Source organism: Muntiacus reevesi, chromosome 19 (genome assembly GCF_963930625.1).
Source record: "Muntiacus reevesi chromosome 19, mMunRee1.1, whole genome shotgun sequence".
Lineage (NCBI taxonomy): Eukaryota > Metazoa > Chordata > Mammalia > Artiodactyla > Cervidae > Muntiacus > Muntiacus reevesi.
The window spans coordinates 47,850,471-47,860,757 of NC_089267.1; the positions used below are offsets into that span (position 1 = coordinate 47,850,471).

At 51.9% G+C, this 10,287-nt stretch overlaps 2 protein-coding genes across 2 annotated transcripts; one reads left to right on the forward strand and one right to left on the reverse strand.

Moving 5' to 3' along the window:
* Window positions 1-4,648: 4,648 nt before the first annotated feature.
* Window positions 4,649-6,053, reverse strand: POU3F2 (POU class 3 homeobox 2). The gene has a single exon (XM_065911619.1). The coding sequence runs from the start codon at window positions 5,963-5,965 to the stop codon at window positions 4,652-4,654; it is 1,314 nt and encodes a 437-aa protein (XP_065767691.1). The 5' UTR covers window positions 5,966-6,053; the 3' UTR covers window positions 4,649-4,651.
* Window positions 5,964-9,903, forward strand: LOC136150714 (NHS-like protein 3). The gene is made up of 9 exons (XM_065911409.1): window positions 5,964-5,993; window positions 6,089-6,306; window positions 6,490-6,671; window positions 7,328-7,454; window positions 7,556-7,910; window positions 8,341-8,712; window positions 8,991-9,119; window positions 9,228-9,415; window positions 9,723-9,903. The coding sequence occupies exons 1-9, from the start codon at window positions 5,964-5,966 to the stop codon at window positions 9,901-9,903; spliced, it is 1,782 nt and encodes a 593-aa protein (XP_065767481.1).
* Window positions 9,904-10,287: the final 384 nt, after the last annotated feature.

Here is a 10,287-nt window from a genome sequence, read left to right on the forward strand (position 1 = left end):
TGAATAATCAACAAAGACAAATCACAGAGACCAGTGATAAAAAGATCATTTCTCTCACCCTGCAATCCAGCACTATCCAAGTCTCTGCTTCCACAATAAGGCAAATGAAAGGCAAATGAATGCAGCATATAGACACACAAGGGCAGGTACCAGTGTGCTCACATGCCACCTCCCCCATTGTTGCTGTTACATCTCTTTATTAGTTGCTTTTGGAGAAATAAGATGATAGAAAGATGAGTGCTTTTATTAAAGCCATTTCACCAGAAAATTTTGCCAACCAGTGTGGCTCCCCTGGTAGGAGCTGGAGGGGAAGGAGAATATTGCTTTTGTTGTTGCATCTGAAATATAAAGGAGGTAACTTCGTGGGAACCGAGAATGTTTAGAAGTGCCAAGCATAATATTATTTATGGCCATTCCCTCCAGTTGACCATCGCATAACTCTCCCACAGGATTGTTTCTTCCCCATCTTATACCATAAATTTTAAAAGGAAACATAGGAACTCTTTCAGGATGGCTGTATTCTGTGTTATTGTCTTTAGGAAAACGAAAGGGTTGGTCGTGGCTCATCAGCATTTTAGGGATGACTGCCTCACAGATTTCTCTCAGTGGCAATGATGGAGTTTTTCATCTTAGCATGCCATACACTCCCCAAAAGGGCATCAAAAACTGCCAGAGTAGTTCCAGAGTCAGAATGGCAGGCATGGGTCAAAACCATGGCGTGTCCGTTTAACACGTGACGGTTTCCAGTCAGTAGCCCCCATGGCTAAGAACAAAAAACACCTTCTCAAGGCCCACTCAAATGCCCTGCAGAGGGCACATGCTGCTTGTTTTCTGCCTACCATGGAGGGGGAATATTGACCCAGAACTCAAATCTATAGCCAGCTTAAACATTTTACCCATCAGCATGACTGCGGTCACAAAATACTTCTTCTTTCTGTCACTTCTCTTTCAGATTATTGATAAGATCATTTGGCTGAATCTGTTTGGGACCTGGGTATTATTGACTAGGAGTTAGAAAAGATGATCAGATGTAATAAGCCTAGAAACTACCTTTCAAATGGGCATATATACTTAAACCACTGTTCCAAGGAGGGTTTTAAATACATCAGCAAACTTGTAAACTAATGCAACACTGCTTGTATTTCTCACTAACCTTACAATTGATTTTGGTTAAGTGTGATGTTCCCTCTAAAACTATCTGAAACAATGTTATTCACATCCCAATCTTGAGTCTCTTCCATACGTTCATTTCTTTTTCTTTTATTTCCTGTTTCAGATCCTGTTTGCTTGCTTGATGAGAAATAGACACTACTATATAAACCATTGCAAATCCCATCTTTCTCTGTAAGCCTGAAAGGAAAAACATATAGCACCTACCTCTAATCACCTGGCAAACACACATAGTGCATATTGCCAGAAGCATTCTTTGTTGAAAGATATTTGTTAATCATGAAAAAGAATAATTCTCTTAACTAAGCCTTGCTTTTCTGTAGGTCCCGAATTATGTGAGGACATGTGGGTAAAGATCAAAGTTCACCTAGTTTCACGGATGCTCTCCAAAAAAGCACAATCAGATAAGGTAAAGCTAACCTAGAAAGAAGATGCAGGGACACTGCAGATATATCAGGGGACAAATATCTCTTTGTCAGACCATGAAATGGAAACAAATTGAAGCTCAAACCCAGTGACCATTTCAATGAAATGCTACAGGCATAGTAACTGCAAGGTTTGGGACCGATAGTTTTTGCAAAGAAAAGTGAACCAGAAGAATAATTGCTCTTAAAAAAAAAAAAAGAGCTCCTGAAAGTTATAAACATGAAATCTGGCAGTATATGCATAAAATTTATTCCAAAACTTTATGAAGTATAAAGGAAGGGAAGTGTTTACACACAACTCAACTCAGTCAGTATAAGGTCTAGGGTTTTCCCCCTTAAAACTTGGCACTATTTTTAAAATAAAATAAAGATATTTCAATAATTAGAACAAACTACGAAGGTATTGTGCATTTCTGTTTTATGTAGATAATAAAATATTACTTTAACATAAATATATAAGGATCTCTGCGTTTTTATTTTCCCCACAAGCACAACCAAATGTACCAAAACAAAGTATTTTTAAAGAGACTGAACAAAAAAAAAATTACATCCCATATAGATTTTGCTTACCTACTCATTTAAAGCTACAGAAAAACAGTTTCCAGAACCTTTTTGCTTTAAAAGAAATAAATATACATTGAGGCAGGCCACTTAAAAATGATATGAAAATATTTCCCTGGGTAGCATTTAAAAAAAAAGAAAATAGACAAAGAAACATTTAAACTATTTCTGCATTTCAAAAGACAGATATTAAACATATATACATAGTGGTAAGGTTCAGTGGTAACTTTCATCTTAGTAAACCTATGAGAGTTAGAGGCTACAGACACATCCCCTGAACTCCAGCTTCTGACCTTACCCACTTGGTAATAAGAATTTGAAAATTCATTTCCTCCCTTCACCATTGGCTCTGTGTCCTGCTCTGGATTGCTTCTCTAAAGGCCAGTTCCCACACCTCAGGAACAGGCAGAATGAAGCACCCCCAAGGAGCTCCATGCCCATCTCCTTGAGACATTCACTGGGGGAAATGAAATACAGGCAAATAAATATGCCCATTTATAAGCCATCATTTATCTTGCAAAAACACTGAAAATGAAACAATCACAGGTGTTTGAAAAGACAATATAAAGCATAGTTCCTAAAACCTTAACTACTGATTGCAATGCTAATTTGATGCTGAACCATCATTTTCTGGTAGTGAGAATTTAATTTTTTTTAATAAAAATTTGTCTAAGACCTAACCAGAAAAAAAAGCCCCAAACTTTTAAGATGAATACAAAGTATTTTCCCTTTTAGCGCCCTTTTGTGCTGATTATTATCTAATATTTTAACTGATCACAGTTTAATGGTATTTATTTTCAGTAAAGTTACAAGTTGTGGTTTTTTTTCCACTTACACCTCTCCATAGAGTCTTTTGTTAAGGGAGTCAACCGTTTTCCATCAAGATAAGGTAAAAAAAAAAATGCACTTAAAAGTGTTAACAAAGGGAGAGTAGGAAGGATTGAAAATAACATTGTTTCCCTATACTTCATTTGGCTTCTTTAGTAAAAGAGGGGGGAAAGCTGTCCAAGTCAAACTGGTATTTTCTGTACTACATTACATATGAATAGGGTGTGGAACCTTATATATGATTTGATAAACCAATGAGCTAGTGAAGACAAAAGTCAGCCTAGAGTGGAGATATTCTTTGTAGGCATGTGGGTATTTTGTGTGCTAAGAATCATAGTCTATGCATACACCGTTAAGTTCCCAGATTATTTTATGTTAAAAAAAAAAAAAAAAGCTATTAGAGGAACAAAGTTTAACTGCTGCTGTCAGCACAAATAATTCCTCATAATTAAGTTATTAAAACTGAAGGCAAAGAACTGAGCGGTGGTGTCTGAAGATATATATTTCCCTTGTTCCTTTCAAGGTGCCACTTTCCTTCTGTTGGACAACTCTGAAAATGTATTTAACCTCGGCATTTCCTCTGAGCTCTTTCACAATGGGCCCCGCCTGATAAAATGAAGCAATCAGTCACTCACTATCGATTTCGCTTTTTCTCCCCTCCACAACCTCCCCCAGAAACACTGCCTGAAAATGAAGTTTACTTTGTGGCTGGTCACCAAAACCAATGCTTCACTTTCATTTTTGTATTCCAAACAGGATTCTTGCCTTGGATAAAGCGGGTAGACCATGCCTATTTCCTGAAAGCAGAGAATTGTTTATTTTGTATGAAGTTGATCGGGTTTGCTTTGGTAAAAGGAGCAAATAAACGTTATCCTAATGTAAGGAGATGGGCTCTGAAGGTAACCAAAGTTCACAAACAGTAAGAATAAGGAGGGGCAACACAAGAGCATTAGAAATGGAGAGTGGCCAAAAGCTGGCTTCAACTCTCTCCCAGGAATCAAACCAAACCCAACCCGGCAATTTCAAAATTAACGGTGGGAGAAAGGAAAAACATGCTCGTGAATTTGTTCATGTAAACTTCAATTTCCTTGCAGTGCAAATTTATGTGGTTAAGTTTTGCCTACATCAAAGAACGTGTGTATTTTTCCCTCTTTCCTGATGGGGATCCACATTGAATAAACACAGCAGCATGTGCCAACGCCGAGCATCAGGAGCTGTGTTTTGTATTACTAGGGCTTGGTGGATTTTTTTTTTTCTTTTTGGTAATTTATTTAGTTTTGCCAGGTATTTAACTCAGTGCTCGCCATATCTCTCCCTCCCTCTCTCTCCCTCTCTCTCTCTCTCTCTCTCTCTCTCTCTCTCTCACACACACACACACGCACACGCACACACTGCTCACTCTCTCCAGGAGACACTCCATTCCATTGCCTGGGTACTAGCCTGCAAAGGTCAAAACATATCATTACACCTGCTACCGTTTAAAGGATAGTCCAGTGCCTTAGTTGTTTTCCTTATTATTATTTTTTTTCTTTGTAAGGGACGGGGAAATAATAATTAAAAAGAAAATAACAATCAGAAGTTAGAGAGGGAACAAGGGGGTCGGGAAAGGGCCGCGGGCCAAAGGGAGGGGGAGCCCCGCGCTCTGCCCCTCCCCCTCCCGCTCGAGTTCACTGCACGGGTGTCTGCACCCCGTGGTGTGGTGGCGTGTCCCTACTCCCCCCGTACACATCCTCGGCGCCCGGCAGAGTCCCTCCGGGAGGGGTCATCCTTTTCTCTTTCTGTCTCCTGTTACAAAACCAAACTCTCACCACCTCCTTCTCCAGCTGTAAGCTGTCCGCGAGGGAGGTGATCTCCTGGGCCGAGGGCTTGGGGCATTTGAGGAAATGGCTCTCCAGAGCCCCCTTGACGCTCACCTCGATGGAGGTCCGCTTTTTCCTCTTGCGCCCCTGCGCTGCGATCTTGTCTATGCTCGTGGGGCTGCCCGAGGACGAGTCCGCCTCCTCCAACCACTTGTTCAACAAAGGCTTCAGCTTGCACATGTTCTTGAAGCTCAGCTGCAGGGCCTCAAACCTGCAGATGGTGGTCTGCGAGAACACGTTGCCGTAGAGGGTGCCCAGCGCCAGCCCCACGTCCGCTTGGGTAAATCCCAGTTTGATCCGCCGCTGCTTGAACTGCTTGGCGAACTGCTCCAGGTCATCCGAGGTCGGCGTGTCCTCATCCGAGTGCGGGTCGTGGTGCGCGCCCGGGTGGCCGGGCGGGCCCTGCGGGGGCGGCGGGGGCGGCGGCTGCTGGTGCGCGTGCGAGTGCGGGTGCGGGTGGTGGTCCGCGTGGTGCGGCTCGTCGTGCGCGTCCCGCAGGCCGTGGTGGTGCAGCCCCGCCGGCTGCCCGCCGGCGCCCAGCATGCCGTTCACGGTGAAGCTGGGCTGCGAGTAGAGCAAGCCGCCGTTGGACGCTCCCATGGAGGGCGGGAGGTGCGCCGCAGCCGCTGCGCTCCGCCATGCCCCGGGCCCCGGGTGGTGGTTGGCGGCGTGGTGCACCAGATGCGGCGGCCGCTGCTGCTGCTGCTGCTGCTGCTGCTGCTGCTGTTGCTGCTGCTGCTGCTGCAGGGTGCCCGGCCCGTGCAGCTCGTCGCCTCGGCCGCCCTGCTGAACCACCACCGAGGGCTTGATGTCCGGCTGGCCCAGGGGGCTGGTGGACCAGGGCGAGCCGTCGCCGCCGCCCCCGCCGCCACCCCCGCCCCCGCCGCCGCCGCCGCCGCCGCCGCCCCCGCCGCCGCCGCCGTGGGACAGCGCGGTGATCCACTGGTGAGCGTGGCTGAGCGGGTGCCCGTTGCTCTGCAGCGCGCCGTAGTCGCCCTGCACCAGGCTCTGCGCCTCGCGGTAGCCCCCCGCGCCCTGCTGCATGCCGCCCGGCGGCTCGGTGTGCACGATGGAGGCGCTGGAGGTGAGCAGGCTGTAGTGGTTAGACGCTGCGGTCGCCATGACTCTCGGAGCCGGACTGAGCGCTCCGGTTAAAGGAGCCGCGCATTTGACAGTTACTTTTTCGCCTCGGGCTCCTCTCCTCGCTCGCTTTCCGTCTCTCTCCTCTCTCTCTCTCCCCGCCAGCAGGCAGCTCCGACGCCCGCTCCGACGCCTTCTGTGGCTGCTCCTGCTATTACTGCCGCCGCCGCCGCCGCCTCCCGCCCGCCCTCGCTCTCTTTCTCCTCCTCTCCCTGCTTGCTCTCGCTCACTCTCCGACTAGCTCAGCGCTCCCCCCTCTCCCGGCTCTCTCCAGCTCTCTCCCGCTCTCTCGGCAGCGCCGGCTCGCAGCGGCACGCGCCTGGGCCCCGCCCCCTCCACCCCCTCCCATTGGCTCCGCGCCCTTTGATTTACGTGGATACCGCTAGCAACCTCCCAGGCCGGCGCCACTGATTGGCGCAGAGATGCCCCCTCCCCCTCCCCACCCCCCCGGACGCGGAGTCCTTTTAGCTGCTCTCTGATTCCCCCCACCCCCCCGCCCCATTCAGTTTCTCAGAGTTCTCACCTCCCCTTCTCCCCCACCCCCGGCCTCCTCCGACCCTCTCGGATGGGCCCGCCCCCCATCTGTCTCCCAAGCAGACGCGCCTGGCGGTCCGGGCGGAGAAGTGGCGGGGGGCGGGGGCGCCCCGGCCCTCTACCGACCACAGCCACTTGCAAGACTTGGGTGGCGGTGGGGGGGGGCGGGGTGTCGGGCCACCTTCTCCTCCCAATAGGGCGGGAGAAGGAGTGAAGAAAGAGGAAGAGAAAGGCTGAGTCCCAACAAGCCAGGGGGAGTCCGACTTTTATTCACCTTGGGACACACACACACACACACACACACACACACACACACACCCCAACGTCTCATACCTAGAGCCAGAAGTCAGGCTACACGCCCCCCCCCCCCCCCCCACACACACGTTGAAGTCTCCTTTCCCTAACTGTTAGAATTTCAGTGCCCATGTGCTTCTTGCTCCAGGGTGTGACACTTCTGCCTCCCCAAAGGTGCTTTTATTCGCCTCCACCCACCCCACTAGCGCCAGATCTCTTCCTTTTCGGTTCCAGACCCGATGGTCTTCCAGCACCGCGGGGTGAGGACCCCACTAAAGGCAGGCTCCGCAGGCGCCTCGGCTTGCAGGAGACTGCTTGTTCAGGAGCGGAGGTGTTGCCTGTTCTGAACAGCGCAGCGGTCTGGACTGAAAACAAAACAAAACTCTAACAGTCTCTGACACATTCAAACCCGGGGTGCGCGCACAGGTTTGGGTTTAGGGAAAACCAGGAACCCTCTCGGGTAGACCTTCATTTTGTGACAGGAGCGCTGTCAAGGGCGTGTTCGGCCTCTGTAAGGTGCAGGGAGGCACCAAGGGAGGCTTCGACTGCGTGAGCGCTTCTCCGTGTTCCTGAAGCTTTCGGATGCAACTTTTTCCGTTAGCTGCTTCGAAAGAGAGGAAGAGCGGGTGATGGAAAATGGGCTGTACTAAGGGAATCTTCCGAATCCTAAACTTCGGCGGACGCCAGCGGGTGGGGTGGTCTAACTCAGCTGCCAGGCGCTCACTGGCGAAGCTGTCTGCTTAGCCTTCAGCAGGGCACTCCGGAGCGAGGCTGCGGGACCCTGCACCGCCAGGACGGTTCTACCCAGCACGAGCGCGTCGCGCCGTCAGCGCCGCAGCCGCCCGGAGCAGGTGCCTGCCGCCGCTTTCGGAGCGTGCTAGCAAAGGTAGGAGGATCGGGCGCAGGCCGGTGCTGGAGCAGCGGAACCACCGCGCACGATCGAGTGTACCGCGCGAATACTGCAAAGCGAATCAGAAGTTGCTGCCCTGGAAGTGGGGGAAAAAACCCAACCACAGGGAAAGTGAATTGCGTCCGCACCTCTCACCCTCCGCCCTCCGACCCTCCGTCGTCGCCCTTAGCGCTGGCGTTGCCGGCGATCGTGGGTTTGTGAGGGAAGCCAAATCAACGCTCAAGGGGAGCACTTTGGGGCCTCCGAGCATCTTAATCTAGACAGTAAAGTGGAACGGGCCAGAGAATTCATCATGACTAACGAGGAGCGGAGGTCTTTGGGGAGTGGCTGAGCTGTTTATAAATCACCGCGTTGAGCACTCGCCCGGGCAAGGCGCTTTGGCGGAGAATTTCCACGTGCCCTGTGTTTATGAGCGTGTGTGGGGGAGAGAGAGAGAGATGGTTAGGGGAGGGGCGAGCCCACAGGCCGCCAACCGAACGGACCTGCATCCCCCCACGCGCGCACCCGCGCGGCGAGGAGAGGACATACACCTTCTGGCGCTGGGTTCTCGCGCAAGCGCGGAGCCACTCTGGCCGCGCGCCTGGGGGCTGCTAGGAATCCCGTAACTTTGCCCGGCTAGGAAAAAATGAAAAAGTCCAAGCCTGGAAGCGCGCAGACTCGGCCGCTGGCGCCCGCGGCTGCTCGACCGGGAGTGAAGGGGCTGGGCGGAGGGCAGGACCGCCTCCCTCAGCAGCGCCTCCGTGTCCTCAGCTCTGGGCGCCTGGCTCTCCTGGGGCTTTGGGAGCGCACGGGCCACTCGCCAGCCGCGTCCTGGCCCAACCCGCCGCGCCTTTCACCACCCCACCCCCCGGCTACCCCCCCGGTCGCCGGCTGTCCTCCTCCCCAACCGCTCGGCTGGGAGAACTCGGAGCTCCCACAGATGGAAGGATCCAGCCGCCGGGAAGGGCCGCGCGTCCGGATGCCGAACAGCTCGCCCCCTCCCCCTTCCGGGGCAGGTGTCTGCTTTTCTCTGGATTTGATTTCTCATTTCTCTAGGGACAAGGCCCTTTGCAGCCGGTGGGGGTGAAACACTCGAGGGAAGAAAAGCGTTTCCAATTTCCGAGGGAACCGAGGCGGCCAGACTCGGAGTCAGTTTAACCCCCCACCCCCACCCCACACCCTCCTCTCCTTCTGCCTCCCTTCCCCCAGTTTCAGGCTTTGGGCGCTGGGGTTTTGGGGTAGGGGAGCAAGAATAGGCTGCATGTGTACATCCAAACTTCCTGTCTGCAGTGGGACTTCACTGACGATGACTGCTCGGAGATTCATCCCGTGCTGATGTCCCAGGTCTCCACTCCACCCCTCCCCCCACCTTCGCCTCATTTCGCTGGCAGGCGACGGAGCCGAAACATTCCCAACTGGGTAAGCCGGGTGGTTCTACTCGATTAATGCACCCAATAAATCCCCGGGAGTACACAAAGCACTGCCCTACCCCCGGCCTCAGCCTCCCACCCCACCCCCACCCCGCAGCCTGGCCAATCACCGGGCGGGCTGGGCTGGGCGCGCACACTGGCTCTGGGTACCACCTCCCCCGCGCCGCCCCCGCCTCTCCGCCTGCCGCCCGAGGCCCGGTTGGCGCGAACGCCGGGTCCCGAGTACCTCGGCTTCCAGTCTGCCTCCCGGCGAGGCCCCTTCCTGGGGCTCCAGGAACCTCAGAGGTTGTAGACCTCCGATGAGGGGCTTTGTGATCCTCCCTTCCCTTCCTCCCACCGTCGTGGGCGCCTTTCTTTGCGGCCGACACCGCCGGAGCAGAGTCCACGCGTCTCCCTGCCTTTCTCCACCCTCATAAAAGCACGTTGAAAGTGTCTCGGGGAGACACCTCCAGGTTTTGATTCAGCTCATTCCCTTTCACTGTTCAAAGCACTGTTCAAATACAGAGGCTGCTTACGTTGACGTGGAGAGGATTTCAAACAAACCTAAAATGCTTTGAACTGACAAGGTGTCTTGATATCTCCCTCACTCCAGTACAGTTCCCCGAGATCACTGGCTAGGACAATGGCTGAGCAAGCGGTTCACGCGGGCCTCGCAGCCTCTTTGGCTGGCTGCTGGGTCCCCCGGGCCCCCTCCACGAGAACAAGCTCCAGGCGTCCTGAGCAACCTCGCCAGCCCATCCCCGTCCTCTAGGTCCCAGCAAGGGCTCTGCTGAGTCGGTATCCTGACCTAGACTGGTCTGAGGAATTGGTGCGGACATCGTACTGCACTGCTTGGAGAGAAAATAACTCAGAGAATCCGAGCTAAACCAAAAAGACATATTTATCCCACATTGTCACACTTCTCAAAAGCGTGAGCCAGACCTGGGTCTTAGTAGTGCCCAGCACCTTGACCAGAGACTCCCAAAGTCTTCACATGAGTAACAGTAATGATATCAACCTGTACACTCTAATATGAACTCAATTTTAACTTCATCTAGTAAACACACACCGTATGTAAAATATCATTTATTGTATTTCTCCATACCAGGTCTTGCCAGAAAAACCACCATTATCACTCCTAAACATTGAGCTGAAAGGATGCAGTTATTAAAGTAGAG

Bases quoted from the DNA above. Each gene is read 5' to 3' on its own strand.
- LOC136150714 (XM_065911409.1), top strand. From the start codon at position 5,964: ATGACTCTCGGAGCCGGACTGAGCGCTCCG. The intron at 6,307-6,489 runs GCCCCGCCCCCT...CGCCCCATTCAG, and splicing joins TCGCAGCGGCACGCGCCTGG to TTTCTCAGAGTTCTCACCTC. The intron at 7,911-8,340 runs GTGGGTTTGTGA...TTGCCCGGCTAG, and splicing joins CGCTGGCGTTGCCGGCGATC to GAAAAAATGAAAAAGTCCAA.
- POU3F2 (XM_065911619.1), bottom strand. From the start codon at position 5,965: ATGGCGACCGCAGCGTCTAACCACTACAGCCTGCTCACCTCCAGCGCC.